Source organism: Mytilus galloprovincialis, chromosome 3, assembly GCF_965363235.1.
Source record: "Mytilus galloprovincialis chromosome 3, xbMytGall1.hap1.1, whole genome shotgun sequence".
NCBI classification, from domain to species: domain Eukaryota; kingdom Metazoa; phylum Mollusca; class Bivalvia; order Mytilida; family Mytilidae; genus Mytilus; species Mytilus galloprovincialis.
The window spans coordinates 107,933,592-107,956,074 of NC_134840.1; the positions used below are offsets into that span (position 1 = coordinate 107,933,592).

General features: G+C 32.3%; 1 protein-coding gene across 3 annotated transcripts in view; it reads left to right on the top strand.

The window, feature by feature from the left end:
• Positions 1-293: 293 nt before the first annotated feature.
• Positions 294-22,483, top strand: part of LOC143069739 (DNA repair protein RAD51 homolog 2-like) — a 61,100-nt gene continuing 38,910 nt past the window's right edge. The window contains exons 1-9 of one of the 3 annotated variants that reach the window (XM_076244512.1): positions 294-424; positions 1,773-1,886; positions 11,932-12,039; positions 12,903-13,039; positions 14,715-14,834; positions 15,258-15,441; positions 16,370-16,439; positions 17,429-17,544; positions 18,273-18,351. In XM_076244512.1, coding sequence (XP_076100627.1) covers positions 341-424; positions 1,773-1,886; positions 11,932-12,039; positions 12,903-13,039; positions 14,715-14,834; positions 15,258-15,441; positions 16,370-16,439; positions 17,429-17,544; positions 18,273-18,351 — 1,012 coding nt within the window. In that variant the 5' untranslated portion in view covers positions 294-340. The remainder of the gene's footprint in view (positions 425-1,772; positions 1,887-11,931; positions 12,040-12,902; positions 13,040-14,714; positions 14,835-15,257; positions 15,442-16,369; positions 16,440-17,428; positions 17,545-18,272; positions 18,352-22,483) is intronic. The other 2 variants (XM_076244514.1, XM_076244513.1) reach the window with 2 other exon arrangements.

The window sequence follows — 22,483 nt, forward strand, 5'->3', positions numbered from 1 at the left end:
AAATTCCATCCAATAATAAAAAAGTTATTGCAATTTGAATAATTTTAGTCGTATATTTTCAGGTCTTTTCAGGTCTTTTCAGGTCCACTTTCAGGTCTTTAGTGTAACCCCGGAAATTCATGTTTAGTTGTTTTCATCAAATTCAGTTTATCCTGCTATAATTATTAGGGTACCATGGAAACATGTGGCTCATTACCATTTATATCATAAATAAGATCAATATTATTATTTGAGGTCCGTCGTGTGCCGAATTTTGTCCGTCCTTGCATCGGTATTATACTTTTGGTGGAGAGGTTCCGAATAAATTTGGCGCGTTTTTCCGCTGGGACAGTTTTGAAAAATGTCAAACAAGAAACTGCGAAGAGCTGGGTTATCAAAGGATATAACAGAAAGATTAGCTGTCAACAACGTGTTCACGTGCAAGGTTTTATACTCATATATTTAAACTATCTAGAATTATGAAATGCTACAACTGTTCTAGCCCCCCCCTTTTTTACTGTTTTACGTATAATTTGCTGAAGATTTTTCCCTGTTCCTGATCTTTTACTCCAATATAATTACTCTGGTGTCCAACGGCTGCTTCTGTAGTTGACTCATGCCACGGCATCATAACCATATAAATCGGGCCTCTATTTATTTATGTGAGTTTCATGTACCTACACAGTGATATTGTTTGCCTTGAATTACTTGAGAATAAATGCTTTTTCCCCTGGAGAAGAATCCCAATTTGAAAAAAAAATGGCTTAAAATTATTCCAAAAAAGACAACTTTTTTCCTAAACAGTGCAGTCTCAGTAGTAATTGTGCATGAATACAAACTGAAAAAACAATCATTTTAACCATTTTCATGCCTAAAATGACTATATTTGCAGATTTGAGGGTCTACTTACATGTATGTATCATCACTGACAATAAGGGGTCCTATTTCAAATAGGGGTTTACCACTTGAAAGGCGGTCTGCAAATTGAAGTTCCAGTCAAATTCATTTTTCATTATAAATTTCCCAATTTGATAAAATGACGCACATTTTCCCAATAAAAAAGGGTAGAGGTAGTTTTGAAAAAAGCCAACAATATCACTGCTACAATGTACATTTACTACCCTTTATTTTCACCAGAGGCATAGACATATAATACAATTACAATTAGTTTTCACACTTCACATGCCAATCAACAGTTTCAAGGACTAATACCATGGTCAAATTAGTTTAATAAACATATTATCTGAACCTTTTCATACTAATTTTCGTAGACATCATTGACTATTCTGCTATGATTTGTGTGCTTGACATTAAACTCTGAAATATTGTAAACGGTGTAATCTGTACATAATTGTCTGAAAGATAAGATGTAAAACAATTCAAACGAGAAAACAATCGTGAGACTTCAAATAGGCAGACACAGAATTTGGCAGGGGTTTAACATGTTTGCTGCAAACTCTTTTCCTAACTTTAGACAGTGGTGTAATATATAGAACTACATGTAAAAATTATAAAAATCAGCCGAAAAGGGTCCAACTCATCAGATCAAAACGAAGCACAAATACAAATATATAGAAAGGATATATGAGAGTATTCACAGTTTCTAAAAGATAATTAATGGCAATAATAACTAATAAAAAGATTGTGTATCTAACATGTATAAAGTTAAAGTTTGATATGAATATTAGACAGGTTTTCCCTGACCGGGCCCTCACTCTGAATACTAAACACATAACATATAAAAGAGTTTATAAAAGAAAAACCAGCAGTACTAAATTTTCATTTAATTTCAGGATTTCTTGTCAAAAAACAATTTGGAACTTCTGAAACTACTAGGATTAGGATATTACAGTTTACAAAATGTTGTGAAGACTTGTTGTAAAGCTTGTGTTCCTGAATCAATCACTGTATGTATATCATAAAAAATTCATAAGGGTTCCACGGAACCCAGTGTCTCGCCTACGTTTGCTGTTAATCACAGACTCAACAAAAATGAGGAAAAACATCAATAAAAATTTCCCTCTCGATACTGTCTTTTGATTGAAAGAAGCTTCCAAGTTTGGTAAAAAATCCAGGATAGTTTATGAATCTAATAAATGTTTTATAAACTTTAACCACAGAGTGAATGTAATGTTAACTGGAAGAAAAACTAAGTCCATTTATAAGTAAAATACGGAAAAAGTGAATTTTTTTTTTTACAAAATTTACTTCTGAATAATATCTTATGATCAGAAACAAGCTTTTGTCTAAGTTTGGTAGAAATCCAGGATAGTTTAAGAACATTATAAAAATTTTAAAAACTTAAACCACAGAGTGAATGTTTTGTTTCTGGCAAAAAAACTAAGTCCATTTATAAGTAAAATACAGAAAAGTGGAAATTTATTTTTACAAAATTTTCTTCTTGATACTATCTTATGATCATAAACAAGCTTCTGTCCAAGTTTGGTACAAATCAAGGATAGTTTATGAAAGTTATCAAAATTTTAAAAACTTTAACCACAGAGTGAATGTAATGTTTCCTCGCAGAAAAACTAAGTCCATTTATAAGTAAAATACGGAAAAGTGGAAATTTATTTTTACAAAATTTTCTTCTGGATACTATCTTATGATCATAAACAAGCTTCTGTCCAAGTTTGATACAAATCAAGGATAGTTTATGAAAGTTATTAAAAATTTTAAAAACTTTAACCACAGAGTGAATGTAATGTTTCCTTGCAGAAAAACTAAGTCCATTTATAAGTAAAATACGGAAAAAATGGAATTTTATTTTTACAAAATTTACTTCTGGATACTTTCTTATGATCATAAACAAGCTTCTCTCCAAGTTTGGTAGAAATTCAGTATAGTTTAAGAAAGTTATTAAAATGTCAAAAACTTTAACCACAGAGTGAATATTTGTGGACGCCGCCGACGACGCCGACGCCGACGCCGACGGAATGTAGGATCGCTTAGTCTCGCTTTTTCGACTAAAGTCGAAGGCTCGACAAAAATGAGGATTGGATAGTCCTAGATCTTAGAACCTCCCAATTTAGACCATCCAATCATTGGGATTGTGTGACCAACACTGATCACAAGCTCCAGTCTTTAGATACAAGAAGATGTGGTATGAGTGCCAATGAGAACACTCTCCATCCAAGTCACAATTTGTAAAAATAAACCATTATAGTAGGGGTCACCTCACTTCATAATTATAGGGAGAAGTGAAGACCCAACAGGGAGAAGTGACGGCCCCAACAGGGAGACTTCAGGGAAAATCGATGGATCACATTTATACTTTTTAAGAATAAAATTTAAGGTCTGAATGAATTGAAGATTTGACATGGATCAAATTATGCTGCATTTCAAAGATTTTAAAATTAAACCAAGTCCAAGAACCTTTTAAAACAAAAATAATAGTCAACTAAAAGTTAAAGTACGGTTTCACTATCTTTCATTGCCAAGATCAAGATTCAAAAATATGTTTGTTCTTAAAATAATATTTAATAGGATTCAGAGAGAAAACTGTTTGTCATGTGTTGAAAATGTTAAACTTACATGTATAGTAAAACTCTGTTAATTCAAATCATTTGCTATTGTTTGTGGTATTACCATGGAAAATGCCTATTCCCAAAATCAAATTGCAGCTAGAAATGTATGTCGTTAATTCAAAAACAGTATAGAATGTTTCAATATCAAAAAAGTATAAACATAGGAAAAGTTCAAAAAGTCGCATTTTTCATAACAGGAATTGAATAGCTACTAAGAAATAAAAAACAAATATGGTGCGATCTGCATTAAAAAATTTGTACTTTATATTTTTCAAAAATATATGACTTTGGAAGTAAATAGTGCTGTTTCTTTAAAATCAAACTAATGAGCAAGTATTCATTAAAATACTGTTTTAAAAAGGACCTTTATCTGAAACAAAAGCACATGTACAGTCAGAGCTCTGACATAAACAAGTCAGAATAAAATGACTTCCATAGGTCAGATATAATTTGATGCAAGTGTTGTCTCCCTTCTTGCACTCAACAGAATATGACTTGTACAGGTCAGTTTATGTCAGACTTTAATTTATCATAAAATGACTTCCACAGGTCAGCTTTTGCATAAAATATTGTGACTTAATATCTTCATATTCTAATAAGATGTATGTCCCTTTTTAATACCTTTTGACTTAGAGAGGTCATTTTTGTTCTGACTTGAAGCAGTCATTACTACCACTTTGTTATCAATCTCCATAAAATATAGTGATTACTAGTTTCGAATCAAAGAGTTTAAAAAGTGGGGCTCGTCATACCTTCTTCTTTTCAGAATCTTAACATAATATATTTATCTCATCAAATTCGATCATTTCAAAATTAATACAAACAAAAACCAAAGCAGAAAAATGGATCATACAATTTTCTGTCAATATCAAAAGATTTACAAAATACAATATTGGATACATTTACTAGTACCATGACAATACTTCAAATCTTCCAAGGAAAAAATAAGGGATCTATTTTCATCCACTTTTAGCTAAATTTATCAAGAGCAAAACATTTATTATTTTAATATTTCATTGAGGTAAATACTGTTGTGCAAACTGACTCAAACAAGTCACACTATGTTCTGACTTGAAAGAGTCAGTCAAAACTAAACTTATTTCAACCTTTATGTCTTGTACTGTCATATTGATTTAAAGCCAGATATAGGACAGAGAAAATATTAAAGGTCCCCTAAAGTCACAATGAGGACTATAAAAAAAAATATTTGGTATATTCAATATTTAAATGCATTTTCTTTTAAACAGGTCAAATCATGTTTTGACTTATAACAGTCAGCCCAAAACTAAATTTATTGAAATTTTTAGAGTGGGGCACTGACATATGATATTAAATGAAAGTATGGGAACGTCAGACATAAGAAATATATGTAAGATCCCCTAAAATAAATAACCATTTGACTTAATTGTTTCTAAACATTTATCAAATAAATTCACAAATGGCAGATTCAGAAGCAGGGCTTAAAGGAAGTACACCTAGCTTTGATTGGAAAATTTGTTCTGCAATCTGACTTGAACAGGTCAAATCATGTTCAGACAAATTGACTTAAACAGGTCAAATGGGCATGTTCGGACAAATTGACTTAAACAGGTCAAATCATGTTCTGACTTAAAAGAGTCTGTCAAAAACTAAATGGCTTGCAAAGTTCTGTAAAAGTCGTGCATTATCATGATTGTGATGTGATTGTTAACTTAGAATGTATGGATACAAGTAGGAAAAAAAATCACAAAAAATTAAGTCACAATTATAAGAACTATATATATAAAAGATAATTTGGTATATTTTTGATACATTGTATCTTAATATTTCATTGAGGTAAATCCTGTTGTGCAAACTGACTTGAACAAGTCACATTATGTTCTGACTTCAAGGAGTCAGTAAAAGACTATACTTTAATCAAGTATTGCAACTTTAAGTCTGGGATTGTCATATGCATTTCAGAATGTATAAGAAACTCAGATAAAAGACACCCAATAATAAAGTCACAAAAACGTGGACTATAAAAAAGTGTATTTGGTATACTATTATTTAATATTCAAATGTATTTTGTTAACAAATTTCTCCAAATTATTTTAAAATTTTATTATATTTCTGTATTTTCATGACTTTTTTTCTGTTAAATTAACATTTGGAACTTTCGGTTTAAAAAAACATTATTTTAAAAACCATTTGACTGAATTGTTTCTTAAAAATAATTATGAATTAATTAACTCTGCAGTAGCAGATTCAGATATGGAGGGGGCTTAAAGGAAGAAGACTTAGTTTTGATTGGACATTTTTTTTTCTCTGTCAACTGACTTATTAACAGGTCAAATCGTGTTCTGACTTCAAAGAGTCAGTCCCAACTAAACTTATTTCAACTTTTAAGTCTAGTTTTTTCATATTGATTTAAAAATGTACGGAAAAGCCAGATAAAAGACAGAGGAAATAAGGTCCCCATACGGCGCAATAATGAGGACTATAAAAAAGTTTATTTTGCATATTCAATATATTTAAATGTATTTTGTTTTAAACCGGTCAAAGTATGTTCTGACTTCAAAGAGTCAGTCAAAAACTTCACTTTAGCTAATCATTACAACTTTTTAGTCTGGCATTGTCATATGCTTTAAGAATGTATGGGAAATTCAGATAAAAGACACCCAATAATAAAGTCACAATAATGAGGACTATAAAAAAATGTGTTTGGTATATTTTATATTCAAATAAATTTTGTTTACAAATTTCATCAAATCATCTTTAAATTTTATTATATTTTTGTATTTTCATGACCTTTCTTTTCTGTTAAGTTAACACGTGGAACTTTTGGTTTTAAAATATATTATTTTAAACCATTTGACTGAATTGTTTCTAATAAACCTATCAATTAATTAACTCAACAGTAGCAGATTCAGATAAGGGAAAAAGGGGAAGAGAGGGGGGGGGGGGCTTAGAAGAAGAAGACCTAGTTTTGATTGGATTTAATTTTCTCTGTAAACTAACTTTAACAGGTCAAATCATGTTCTGACTTCAAAGAGTCAGTCAAAACTAAACTTATTTCAACTTTTAAGTCTAGGATTTTCATATTGATTTTAAAATGTATGGGAAACCAGATAAAAGACTGATGAAATAAGGTCCCCTTAAGTCACAATAATGAGGACTATACAAAAATGTATTTGGTATATTTTATATTCAAATGTATTTTGTTAACAAATTTCATCAAATTAATATCTTAAAAATTTATTCTATTTCCGTATTTTCATGACTTTTTTTCTGTTAAGTTAACAAATAGAACTTTTGGTTGTAAAAAACATTATTCTAAAAACCATTTGACTGAACTGTTTCTTAATTTTTTTTTTTAACTCAACAGTAGCAGATTCAAATAAGGGGAAAAGGGGGGGGGGGGGGCTAAGATGAAGAAACCTAGTTTGATTGGATTTTTTTTTCTGTAAACTGACTTTAACAGGTCAAATCATGTTCTGACTTTTAAGAGTCTGTCAAAACTAAACTTATTTCAACTTTTAAGTCCAGGATTTTCATATTGATTTAAATTATATGGAACATTTTTATTTGATATATTGAATATTCAAATGCATTTTGTTTTTTTTAGATTTTCATCAAATTATCTAAAAAAAAATAATATTGTATTATTTCTGTATTTTCATGACTTTTCTTTTCTGTTAAGTTAACACATGGAACTTGTGGTTGCAAATTTTTTTTATATTTTAATAACCATTTGACTGAATTGTTTCTAAAAAAAATCAGTAATTAATTAACTCAACAGTAGCAGATTGATGTTGAGTGGGGAGGGGGATTAGAGGAAGAACACCTAACTTTGATAGGACATTTTTTTCTTGTCAACTGACTTTAACAGGTCAAATCGTGTTCTGACTTCAAAAAGTCAGTCCCATCTAAACTTATTTCAACTTTTAAGTCTAGTTTTTTCATATTAATTTAAAAATGTACGGAAAAGCCAGATAAAAGACAGAGGAAATAAGGTCCCCATACAGCGCAATAATTAATGAGGACTATAAAAAAGTTTATTTTGCATATTGATTATTCAATATTTAAATGTATTTTGTTTTAAACTGGTCAAATTATGTTCTGACTTCAAAGAGTCAGTCAAAAACTTCACTTTAACTTATTATTACAACTGTTAAGTCTGGCATTGTCATAAATATATGCATTTAAGAACGTATGGGAAAATCAGATAAAAGACACCCAATAATAAATTCACAATGATGAGAACTAATATTTTATATTCAAATGTATTTTGTTTACAAATTTCATCAAATCATCTTTAAATTTTATTATATTTCTGTATTTTCATGACCTTTCTTTTCTGTTAAGTTAACACATGGAACTTTTGGTTGTAAAATATATTATTTTAAACCATTTGACTGAATTGTTTCTAATAAACTTATCAATTTATTAACTCAACAGTAGCAGATTCAGATAAAAGGGGAAAAAAGGGGGGGCTTAGAAGAAGAAGACCTAGTTTTGATTGGATTTAATTTTCTCTGTAAACTGACTTTAACAGGTCAAATCATGTTCTGACTTCAAAGAGTCAGTCAAAACTAAACTTATGTCAACTTTTAAGTCTAGGATTTTCATATTGATTTTAAAATGTATGACAAACCAGATAAAAGACTGATGAAATATGGTCCCCTCAAGTCATAATATTGAGGACTATAAAAAAAATGTATTTGGTATATTTTATATTAAAATGTATTTTTTTTAACAAATTTCATCAAATTTGTATCTTAAAAATTTATTTTATTTCTGTATTTTCATGACTTTTTTTCTGTAAAGTTAACATATAGAACTTTTGGTTGTAAAAAACATTATTCTAAAAACCATTTGACTGAATTGTTTCTTAAAAAAAAATTAATTATCCCAACAGTAGTCGATTCAGATAAGGAGAAAAAAGGTGGGGCTAAGATGAAGAAACCTAGTTTGATCGGATTTTTTTTCTATAAACTGACTTAAACAGGTCAAATCATGTTCTGTAAACAAAATTTTGAGAAGAACATACTTAGAAAATCAGACTAAGTTTGGTGACTTTGTTGTCCTTCAAGAAGTGGTACATATAAATACATAATATTTTCACTACAACTATCTATTGGGTGTTTTTTAAATATATTTTTTTAGCAACATTTATAACTTTGTAATTTATGTTCAATTGTACACTTGTTATTCTTAATATATATTTTTTTGGGAACAAAATCTTGTCAGGGTTTCTTATGGTACTAGCATGACAAGAGCATTCATATTCTTAAATACTCTAAACATTAAAAACAAGTCATTATCTTCAGATCATTCTGAGTCTTTCTGGCCTTATTAAATTAAAGTCAGAACATTCAGACTTTCATAAGTCAGACCATTCAGACTTTTATAAGTCAGAACATACTGACTTCCAATGTTCTTCTCACTTCTGTAGAAACAAAGACTATCTATATTTCAAATAAAAGGTTAATGCTTTATGTGGCTAAGCATCTGGGGTAAGAATTATAGATGTGTAACTTCATAGGAAAACATATATGCCATATAATTAGGGATTGACCCTGTATGTCATTCAAATCTTCTTGAAATGACGAACAGGAATATTATATGGTTTAGGGGTGGTGATCCAAACCATTTCAAAAAGGGAGATGGGGATGACCCCCATGGACTTTCCCTTTATTTCATTTGATTCGTTGTATTGTCCCATATAATAATATATAGGCTTAAGGGGTGGGGATCTCAACCGTTTACAAGTTTTCCAACATGAGGGGGTGGGGTGACCCCAAGGGACTTTATCTTTATTTCATTTGATTTGTCTTGTTGTCCCTTACACTAATATATATATGGTTCAGGGGTGCGGATCTTGACCATTTACATGTTTTCACACAGTAGGGGTGAACCCCCCCCCCCCCCCCAAGGGACTTCCCCTATATTACATTGGGTTTGTTTTATTTTCCCATGCAAGAATATATATAGTTTAGGGGTGGGGATCTCGACCGTTTACAAAATATAAGAACATTCGCAAATGGCAGGGGAGTGGGTAAACCCAGAGACTAGCCCGGTATATTTCATTCAAATCAATTTGACATTATAAAAAGGAATATATATGGTTTACAGGTGGGGATCTCGACCATTTTCAAGAGGAAGCAGGACAAGTCGCCCCACTGGCAAGTCGCCCCACACCTAGTCGCCCCACTTTAAAAAAAAACGCCCCAACCTGGATCACCAACTCGCCCCACTTTTTAAAAAAACGCCCCACATGTGAAATTGGTTAAATCATGTTTAATATTACTCCTGCCAACTCGCCCCACTTAATGGAAAACGGTAATATTTTAGATATAAAATTAAAATATAAAAACTCGCCCCACTTAAAAATAATTTATTATTGCAAAATAACTGTATTTTTTTAAGATTAGTTATTTGCATAAAAAAAAGGAATAATATAAGAAGTTTCTATAAGGTTTTCAATGGGATAGCAAATAAGTGGGGCGAGTTGGCAGGAGTAATATTTACGGAATTTAACTTATATATACAACGGGATAACATCTTTTTCCATAAGTGGGGCGAGTTGGCATTACTACATTCATCCTGGTTAATAATATAATATAAATCTAGATATTATCGTTTTCTTTCAAGTGGGGCGAGTTGGCAGGAGTAATATTCACGGAATAACATCTTTTTCCATAAGTGGGGCAAGTTGGCATTAATACATTCATTCTGGTTAATAATATATTAATCTAGATATTATCGTTTTCTATAAGTGGGGCGAGTTGGCAGGAGTAATATTTACGGAATTTAAGTTATATACAACGGGATAACATCTTTTTCCATGAGTGGGGCGAGTTGGCTTTACTACATTCATCCTGGTTAATAATATGTTAATCTAGATTTTATCGTTTTCCATTGAGTGGGGCGAGTTTTCAGGAGTAATATTAACGGGATTTAACACATTTCACAAGTGGGGCGATTTTTTAAAAAGTGGGGCGAGTTGGTGATCCAGGTTGGGGCGGTTTTTTTTTAAAGTGGGGCGAGTTGGTGAAAAAGTGGGTCGACTAGGAGTGGGGCGACTTGCCAGTGGGGCGACTTGTCATGGATTCTTTCAAGATATAAGATCATTCTCAAATTACAAGGGGTGGGGCGACCCATAGAGACTAGCCCAGGGGCGGATCCAGCCATTTTAAAAAGGGGGGGGGGGTCCCAACCCAGGATAAAGGGGGGGTTCCAACTATATGTCCCCATTCAAATGCATTGATCGGCCAAAAAAAAGGGGGGGTTCCAACCCCCGGAACCCCCCCTCTGGATCCGCCACTGTAGCCTGGTATATTTCATTATACTTTACAGCGAGAAAAAATTGAGGGGATCTCGACTGTTCAACATTGTCAAATGACAGGGGTAGGGTGATCCCTGGAGCCTTACCCTACATTTCATTTGATTTGTTTTTAATATCATATTCCATGTTCATAATTGAAAAACCCGTTTTGTGAATCTCTTTATAATGTTCTCAAGTTAAAATCATTTTTAAAATTAAAATAAAAAAATATTTCGGTTCTTTAGTTATTTAACCCTCCCTTCCCTTTACCTTTATTAAAATTATTCCGATTTCATTTCATTTTCATTAATATCAATATTCAAAAGATCGTTTTTCTCATTGGGAGAAACGAAAAAACAAATATATTTATAAGCCGCAAACTCGGAAAGGTTAAAAAGTCAATTCATGATTGAGTTTAAAAATAGAAAAATCATGTGATGATGTTCAGCTCGAAGCAATAATTTTACTTTTAAAATTAATACTGTTTAAGACAACACGAGTTGTCTCCCGAAAATAACAGTTCATTATCATAACAACATTTTCTGACCTGAACAAGTCAGAATTGTCAGACACCCGGTCATCTCAAAGGCCACGCATCCGTATTTACAGGTCACGCGCCTTCATGAAACAGCAACAAAATCACTTGCAAAGACCTTCTTCACACGCAAAAAATATTAAAATGGCCAAGAAAATACGGAGGTAATATGTATTACCTTCTGAAAATGACCACATTGACCTAGATTTGCACTAAAAAAACGTAAATAATCACTATATTTTCAATAACTTCTCGTTCGAGAAACTCCCAAAACAACGACTCTCAAACACGTGATCTCTCGCAAAAAACCACGTGATCGTATATGTCTTAGATCGGCGGCAAATTCAAAATATCTTCTGGTTTGACGGACTCGATGGAAAACTACGCAAAACAAAAATTGACCCGTACAGGTCAGAATTTCAAAACATTTTCTGACTTGAAGAAGTCATTTTATTCTGACTTGTTTATGTCAGAGCTCTGACTGATGTAGCAGTCTGAAAAACCAGATCCTAAACGAAAACCTGACTGCAGTTCGTAGTTTATAATCATTGTACTGGTTCCCGGTTTTCTAGCTATTGATCAGTTTTCTAAAACATTAACAGGCATTAGAGCTTCTAGCGAGAAGAAAGTCAAAGAACTTTTTTGAGACAACTTTACCAGACCTGGACAAAGTTTTACATGGCGGTATTCCTATGGGTACAGTGAGTGAGGTTTGTGAACTGCAAATTCAAAAATATTTACATGCAATATTGAACAATGTACAGAAATTAAATGTGAAATTACTTTTTGCAATTTAAAGTAATACTATCAAAATATAAAAAGTGAGTTCTTTTTGGTAAAGTATAGACCAGTAGATAGGGTGAAACTATAAAAATAATATCAGTTATACAAATATCAATAAAATTAAGATTTTAGTTATGAAAAAAGTAAAATAACAAAAATACTGAAAAATTCAAAACGGAAAGTTTGTAATCAAAAGGCCAAATCGAAAGCTCAAATCGAAAGCTCAAAAACATCAAACGAATGAATAACAACTGTCATATTCCTGACTAGGTACAGGCATTTTCTTATGGATTAAACCTGGTTTTATAGCTAGCTTAACCTCTCACTTATTTGTCAGTCACTTAAAATTCCATTTTAATGACAAAGACAAATGAAAGATGTGTGAACAAAACAGATTTAATATTTAAATTTTGTTAAAAATGGGGGTACATCAATGAATCATTTATAGATTATCGTTGATCATCTCAACGAGATTTATTTTCTTACTTGAGCCAGTACGACAAAAGTGAGAAAAGCAATAGAGTTGAGATGACCAATGATAATCTGTTTATTGCTATTTTACCTATGACGAAGTTGTCAACTACATGTTAATTTCATTAGCAAAGCCACATGCCTTCTTAGTTTCTAGCGATAATTTTCCATCTCAAGCAAGTGGCATGATATGAAAATTATCACAAAAAAGATATCAAATGAAAAATGCACAAATAGCGATAATGTTGTTTACACTACACAATAGTTAATGAAGATGCTTCTATTTAAGTGTATAAAATAAAAATGCTTTTGTTTGTAGATTGCAGGCCCTTCAGGATGTGGTAAAACCCAGTTCTGTGTGATGTTAAGTGTTGTAGCCACACTGCCTACTAACATGGGAGGTCTAGATGGTTGTGTGATGTACATAGATACTGAATCTGCATTCTCAGCTGAGAGGTAAAAGTTTAGTGCATCTCCATATTTATGTAAATCTGTATTTTCTGCTTAGAAGTAAAAAAAAAGATTGCTAAAGTGTAATTATTGTCACAGAAGAAACACTGCAGCTGCCTCCAAAAAATAGTCCAGGGAAAAATTGCCAGTATAGATTATTTTCAGAAGGTGTAAATCTTCTGTCTCAAGAGTCTTCCCTCAAAAAGGCACACAGTTATATTTTTGTTAGAATTTGAACTCAACTAATACATTATCATGATTATTTACAAATAAATTGAATTATTTGTGTGACTTAAGATTTCAGACATGTGACAGAGTTGTCAAGCCACAACTGGAGATTTGGAAATTTTCAGCTGGAGTTTGGGTCTCATAACTGGAGATTTATTATCGGCCTTTTATCAACGTACACAATGTTTTTTTTTGTGTTTAAACTGCATATCTTCCTTTTTGTTTTTGGTTAAAAGAACAATTATTCCATACCTTTAAACACCTGCATATCCATTTTTACTTGGTAAAAATAGAAGATAAGGGGTTTTCAAATATTTATTCATTATGTATAATTCAAGATAAAGTGATCAGCCATCATCCGTAGTTGGCAAAAAGTATCTCTGATAAAGCTAAATTGTCAACTTTGGTACCTCTACTGAACATGCTTGTAACAGAAGGTTTAAATTGATAGATATGTAGGCTTGCTGGTTGGTAGCTGTCTCCATAAGTTTGGTCAAGTCATTAGGGCCATCATAGTTTGCTTTGCATGACCTGTAGTAAGCATGGTCTTGACCCTTGGTACTGGATCTGCACCATTTGCAATCAAATCTCAAGACAGAGTTGAATTGGGCTAGATACTTGGTCTTCTTTTATTTGCTTCTGCTTCTACCTCTGCCAGATAATTGCCACAATCAACGAACTGATTATACTGCCATGGTTTGGTGCGCATATTAGATTATGCTGCTGGTATTGGGTGATAAAAAACAGTTTGCATTTTGTCAAATTCTAAAATTAAAGAATAATCCAAGTCAACTATACTTATATAGGTATTCCATTGGCTTGGTTAGAAAACTAGCCATAAATATCATATTTGAGTTGATTTCATTTGTCTTTGAGGTTCAGTAAATGTTCCATGTTTTCAACAGCATAACATAGTGAATTACATCGTTGTTTATACAACTTGTACAATTAAGTCAATTTAATCCTTTTTCGGTATTTCACTTTTAATCAAACAGGCTTGTGTCTTAAACTAGCTAGTTGTCACCAGGTAATTGCCTATTATCTTTAATTTCTTGCTGTATAAACAGTTTAATCCTAAACACCTCAGGCCGATTTCACCTATTTTATGACCTCATGTTATGTTTTGACACAACAGGAAATTTCTGTTTTTCTTGGACTTTTCCCATGTCAATTTCGAGTTTCTCGGACTTTTTCTCTGTCCCTATTGATTTTGTAAACAAAAATGTGTATTGAAAATTTTACGAGGTTGACATTTTCAAAAGCGGAAGATTTCAAATTTTAACAGGAGGAATGGAAGAGGGTCTAAAAAGCGGGAGATTTTGACTCCCAACGGAAGAATCACATGTATGAGATTTACTCTTTTATAATAATTATTCCCACAAAAAGTTACTTTTTAGCTGAATCCCCCTTTTTGTACTGTATACTTATATTTATTTAGACATTTTTCTTTCAGACTGGTCCAGGTAGCACAGTGTAAGTACCCAGAATACTTCAGACAGGAAGACAGCCTACTACAGCTTACAAGGAGTATATTTGTTGATGTTCAACAGACGTGTTCTTCTCTTATCAAAAGGTAACAAAAAATGCTAAAAAGGAGGAAGGGTATTTAAAACAGCTAACTAATAACGTACTTGTCATTGTTTAACCCTTATTGAAATGTTAAAAGATTGTCATTAAAAAGCACTTTGCTTGTTCATTCTAAGGGATTTTCCAGGAACACATCTGAGAAATGTAAACGTGTCAATTTTAAATTAATTACCATACTTGCCAAAAATCCAGATTCATGGAGATGTCCCCCTGGGAGGGATTGACCTGACTATTTAAATCTTTTCTTCTATGAACTGAATGCCTCAATTCATTTTCAAAGGCGTTCAAAAGCATTTAAGCAAATATTCATTTCTTTTTAAATATACTTTAGACATGTATGAAACATGCACTATGTCCTCAATGGAGATTTTGAAGTTTACATGAATGGATTACTTGCTGTTCTTTTTAGACTGACATCATTGGAAGAGGAGATAATATCTAGGAAAATAAAATTGATAGTGGTAGATTCTATTGCATCATTGGTCAGGAAGGAATACAGTGGGAGTGGTGGGAAAAGTTTGATTGACAGAACCAACTTCCTGTCACAGCAGGCAGCCATCTTGAAATATCTGGCAGAAGTGTTTTGTATTCCTGTAAGTATAGGCCAGTTCTGGGATACGGTTTCGGACGAATCTGTCATGTGACTTCCATCACCACATGACAAAAATGTATGCATAGAAATTTCCAACACATGTTGAGCAAACAGGTGAAAAAGTTTTATTCTATACTGCACAAAATATTTGGGAAATTGATATAAAATCTAAGAGGATGGTAACTCTCGCTCAGACATACGGCAATCACGATTATGTACCTACAGAACATTAATTATTTCTATGCTACCCTACAGAATGACGATTATGACAGTGCTGGAAACTTATAAAAGAGCAGGGATACAGGCGCGCCTTCTATCTGATAAATGATGTCATGAAGGCGAGTGGAATTGACGATCTTTTAAGATGAAGGACATGATTACAGAAATGACCTATTAGAACAATACTTTGGCATTAAATAATAAAATGTTATTGTTAAAAGACCAAACAAAAACAGAAATCTAAACCATGTTTTCACAATCCTGTGTCTCAAAGATAAGGAGGAACTTAAAATCATATATCATTTCATATTAAGTGAAGGCTTTAAGATAAGAAAACTTTATATGATTCCAAATGAATAAAATAGTAAAACTTGAGCTTTCGTCCTAATATATAAAACATTAAACAAACACTAAAACAGTGGCGCATGCAAGCAACATATTCCAAATTCTTATAAAGCACTGAGTTTTAATCAGCTTAAGTAATAATTTGGCTTTACATATAATGCAAAGCAACTACAACACATGCATCGTGTGTGAAGTTATAGCTGCGTTGAAGACCCATTTGTGGCCCATGGCTGTTATCTGCTCTTTAATTTGGTTATTGTCTTTTTGACATATTACCCATTTCTATTCATAATTTTTTAATTACTGAAAAATTAAAAGACCAGGAGAGATAAAAATGCATTATAAAAATATGTTGCCTTTTACAGGTTGTGGTAACCAATCAGATTACAACTAGATTTGGTCAGAATCCCACACCATCTGATCTGGAGGAGGGAGGTAACAATTTATTTAAGGTGGCTTGCGTGTATAAATTAATATAATACAGGATTTCGGTATTTTTTTCTTTTAATGACCTTTATCCTATACAAAATAGAAAAATAGAAATAAAAATATTAGGGGTCACCTTCCATTTAAGCTCACAACCTGCCTTCGAAAGTTTATGTATTTTTTTTAAGTTACTTTTTTTTCTGTTGAACTAAAAGGAGAAAAAATGGTAAAGTCAAAATAAAAAAAGAACTAAATTACAGAAATTGCTTAAATTTTACAATAGTTTAGTTTAAATACAGCTTATTTGAAAATAACAATTAAAAATATAGGTCACCGGTTAGTTAAAAAAGAGAATTCAATTTTTAATGCCAAAACTGCCATTTTTTTTCTTCAAAGGGAGATAATTTGGAGCTTTTTCAATGATATAAACATTTTAAAAGTCATCTGGGGCCAAATCAAATTGAGTGTAATAAATATTATGTGTAATGAAAAAAAATGTCCATATTTTTGCCGAAATTTTTGTACCCTTGAGCCTCCTTAATTACAATATTTGATCAAATTAAAGGTTTTGCCTGTGGTCCATTAGTGACGTATTCATATATATAGCAGTAAAATTGGAAATCCTCACAACAATAAAATAAAGGTTGTCATTTGATAGCTGAACAAATGAAAAGTCTGTTTCAAAGATTGGTGCAGATATTTAACTGTCTTAGTCTTAACAAAAATTTTACCGGATTTTATAATGACCAATTGTCTGAAAATGCCTACATGTATGGAACTACTTGTATCATAAATTGAGATCTGAATTGTTTTCAATTAGACAACAAGCCAACAACACAACTACACTAATAAAAATATGCTCATCTGACAAAGAAGGACAGTTTTTATCAAAAATGTCACATGAAATTCCTAAGGGGTTTGTGTAAATCTAGAAAAAAAAATAATTTTGTACTCCTATCATGGTTATGTATACTTTGATTTAATTAATTTCTTGACAGGAGAAATTGTACCAGACACAGATAGTGGATATGTGACTGCAGCCTTAGGGAATACCTGGAGTCATAATGTTAACACAAGGTTAATTCTACAATACCTTGAAGGACAAAAAAGACAGGTTTGTTGATGTAGAACAGTGATATTTTCTTTCCAGAACCAGAGAAGGTAACCTTTGGAAAAAATGTAAATTCTGGAGCCAAAGTTGGTAATATCACAATGGTCTATTGAAGATTAATCAGTTGTATATAAAAAGTATTGTTGGTTCAGTATTATTCATTGATACAAATTTTGACTAGAATAGGTTAACCATTAATTAAAATGTGCAGCAACGTTAAAATCTTCTCTACTTGTATGCATCCACTTATATTATAAATAAATCCACAATAGGATAATCATGCATTTGATATTGTTTACTAATAAAGCTTTGGCAGCTGAAAAAATGGAAGAAGAATTATCCGTCTTAAAATTCGTAAAATTTCTCTGGTTATGTATATACAGTTATCTCCCTTTCCCTAATGATATTCTTAATTTTCAAAACTGATTGACAAAGTTTTTAATGCATGATTTTAAGAATATATTTAACAATCTCATTCCCCATTCTCTCAATTTGAAATTAAATGCAGTAAATATTGGTCATTTTAAAGAATTTTGTTTTGTTATCTGGTTGCAAAAATGCTGAATTAGACAAAATGGGGAATTTGTCCGTGAGACATCACCCAACCAAAGAACACCGCTGAATGCCACCAATGGGACTTCAGCACTGTGAGAAAATCCTTACAAACATTTGCAGATACTTTTGGTAACCATGGAAACATTTTAACTGATATGTAATTTCTCTTTCACCAGGTGTTGGTAGCCAAATCACCAGTTGCGCCGTTTACATCTTTTACCTACACAATACAAGATACAGGTATTGTACAAGAAGGTATGTAAAGGTTAGAGGTCAATAGTGGTAGCACTTTTCCTCTCATTTAACCTGAAAACATTGTTTTGGAAAGTGTCTGAAATATATCACTTTTAATACTAATTCTATAAAATGTATGATATTTGTTTAGCATAGCAAAATACAGAATAAGGATTACATGTCACACATTGATATTTGTTCAGCATAGCAAAATACAGAATAAGGATTACATGTCACTCATACCACATCTTCATATATCTATAGCAGAAATTGCCACAAATAATGGACACTACAACAGATTATGCTAACACCTAACTATAAAAATATTACAAACCACACCATGAACCAATGACTTCTATGAAAATATAATACAAAACCCATCATGAAGCAATCAAACCATGAACCACCAACTCTTATGAAAATACAACAAATCACACAATGAACCACCAACAACTATGACAATATAACAAATAACACCATGAATCACCAACACCTCAGAAAAAATGACAAAATATACCATGAACCACCAACTCCTATGAAAATATAACAAATCACACCATGAACAACCAACTAAGAAAATATAACAAATCACATCATGAACTGCCAACTTCTATAGAAAATTAACAAGTTACAACATGAACCACCAACTCCTATGCAAATATAACAAATAATATCGTTAACCACCAACTCCTATGAAAATATAACAAATCACATAACAAATAAAACCCTTAACATCACACCATGAACCACCAACTCATATAATAAAATAAAACAAATGACACCATCTATTAGGATTATATAAAAATCACACCTTGAACTGCAAATTCCTATAAAATATAACAAATCACACCTTAAACGTCCAACTCCTATGAAAATATAACAAATCACAACTTGAAACACCAACTCCTATTAAAATAGAACAAATCACACTATGAACGTCCAACTCCTATAAGGGGCCACGTTGGCCAAGTGGTCTAAACTGGTCCACTGGAATCATTAACCAGTCAACACTGACGTTGTGAGTTACCCTGCTCATGCGTGTGCACTCGACTCCAATCTTAATTGACTGGGATTGTCAGTTTTTCTATGGAAGGTCGGTGGTTTTCTCCAGGCACACAGGCTTCTTCCACCAATAAAAACTGGCCACCACAAAATAGCCTAAATATGGTGCTTAAAAGTGGTGTTAAACACCAAAAATCAAATTAAGGCGAAGTGTACGTAATTAAACTACACAATGGATATTTTTGAAATTTTACATGTAGATTCTGCTTGTAAAAATAAATCGGAAAATAAAATAAAAAAAGGGGGTAACCGTTTTCGTTTTTGAGATACGAGCTGTTGAAGTTAACAGCATCATACACCAAAATTACAAAGGATATATAGGGAAAATCGTGAAATTTGGCAGGAATTGTTACATTTCCAAGATTTTCTATTATATTAGACAATCGATTTTTTTTAAAATTTATGAGACGATTCTAAAATGTCTGAGGAATCGATTGGTGCAAAGAAAGTCCTTAGCAACCGTGCTACTTTTCAAGCTATACCCTGTTAAAGTTGAATCTTGAGTGTAAAAAAACAAAAAACAACGACAACGTTATTGACGTCGCCGCAACAGTTACGACGTTTCATATAGTCCTATACTTGTATGAAATATATACCGTTTTGTTGGAGTTCGTGTTGCTCGGTCTTTAGTTCTTTATGTTACGTTTTGTGTACTATTGTATTGTATTTGTCTATTATATTCGGGTGCTTGCGGAGATCGCCAAGCTAGAAAACGGTTGACATTTTCTTCATTATGAACTAAAACTATTTTCGACCTTGGTGCCTTATTTTTTGTTAAAATCTAAACACTGCGACGTGTTTTCAAAATCTTTGTTGCCATAAAACTTCATTTCATCAAGGTCTCTTCTCAGAATATCAGCCATCTATCTGGCACAGGATAACAAATCAATATTTGAGTAAATTTAAGTTGTGTGGTAATTCTTAGTACATTTTGGTAAATTAATCTTATCTTTGTGCCGCATAAGCATCTCTATAATTCAACACATCCCTGAGCCACGACATTATATATTTTATGCATCACATGCGCTTCTTTTTATCACAATCCAGACCGGCTAGTAACCGTTGTATAACTTTACACGTCTGAAGACGAATATTTGCGTGAAACATTTTTGTATGATTTTTATTTCTGGAAATCAATCTGAAATCTACAACAGTCCATTTCCGAAAGTCGGACTGGACCTTTACTTTTATGTGCTTTCGGGATTTACACAAATTGTAATTGTAACCCAAATAATTCAGTCGTATTATTCAGCTGATGTATGAATGCTACATTTCTCGTGTGGGAGAAAATCGGACATGGAAAGGGCATGAATTATTCGAGTTACTCAAATTGAAACTCGGGAATATATTTCAAGCTGTTCGGAATTCGCGGAAACAAATGATTGTTTTTCGGCATTACAGTATTGAATCAATAGAGATACCAATTATTTCTTTTAACAAATTCGAATACCAGTCAGTTTATAGGACTTCAGTTTGAAATAGGGGCGGCAATCCAATCATTTTATCCAATCAATTGGAAAGGGGGGGGGGGGGTCAACATTGATAGTCAAAAAGCCTTGAAAAAAAAACGTTGAATGTAAATAATATGAACTCCAAAGTCTCATATAATAAGACTAGTAAACCACAGGCTTCTCAATTCTTGTATGATCATGAATTAGGTGAAAACCTAGAGCTGACCGAGTGCGAGATCATCATGGATAATCATTGAGGTCGTTAAACACCCCTTGCAGTAAACTTTGGTTAAATTTTAAAAAAAAATCGAAATGTAATGGTCTGAACACATTTCACCTCTCATTCCACTAAATATTAAATTGCAGTTACAAGTATCACAAAACTTCCCTGACCTCTTTTCTTTAACCATAATAGAGGGAGGAGAGAAGGAGGGATCCAGATCCCGAAATCCCGGGCTTAAAAACACGAAATCCGGCGAGGTCCCGAATTAAAAAAAATTTAAATCCCGACTACCCGAAATTCGGAAATAGAATTCCCGGATCCCGAAAGGGTCAATCCCCAAATCCCGAGCTTAAAAACACCAGATCCCGGAGTTCCGATAAAGGTCCTATCCCCTCCCCCCCACCCCCCCCCCGTAATTCTATATTCTATTCATTCATAATCTTGAATTGAGACTTGATACTTCAAAATTACATTCTCTAATTTTGAATGATGCACACAGGCACAATGAAAGAAAACAGATTTCGCTATATATCTCTTCGAAATTGAAATTTGTGAAAGAAGAAATGACATGTTATATTTTATCTTACACGTGTACTTTCAATTTCAATATGGTTCTAAATTTAGATTTAGTTTTCCCATAAATTTCGGACGAAATAGAAGACACCTGTTTATTTTCTGCACATGTAGAAAAAGTTGAAAACTGGGAGTTGAATGACATAATTTTTACTCATTTTAAGATAAATGTTAGAGTGAGACAATTATTAAGTTACTGAGTAATTTTTGGGGCATAATTTGTTTATTTTTTGTTTGTTTTCCGTCTTTGTTCTTCTGGAAAGTTTTGCACTAGTGGTCAAATTATTCTCTTGGTATCGTCTGATTTCTTATATGAATATAAATCATGTCCTTAAATTTTTAATTGCACAAAATACGAACATTTCAACGTCTTTTTAATTAAACAATTAAATTCACACGTCTTTCATTAATTATTTGTAACCTGTTATAAAACTTTACGTTGAGTACTGTGTTTTTCGTTCAAGACTACGGCTTTTTAAAACGATATTGTTGGGTCAATTCAGGTTTCATTTTAATTAATTTGATATCAATAGAAGAAAAATTGTTACATGTTTATTTGTTTATTTGTTTATAATTTTGTTGCGAGGCGTTTTTTTTTCTTTCTGTTGATATCATAAACACAAAATGCCTTCTCCTACACGTCTAAAACAAAAAAAAACCCAGTGTTTTTAAGTCAGGCTGCACACAGAACAACGTACAGAATGCTGTGATTTCTAATTGGAGTTATTTAGATAATTTCTATGAGGTTTAAGACAGCACAGGCGTGCTTGGTGGATTCATTATAGACCGCAGAAAGTAGTTTCTGTTTCGTGTGTCCTTTCTTGGAGTAAGGGAGATAACTTGC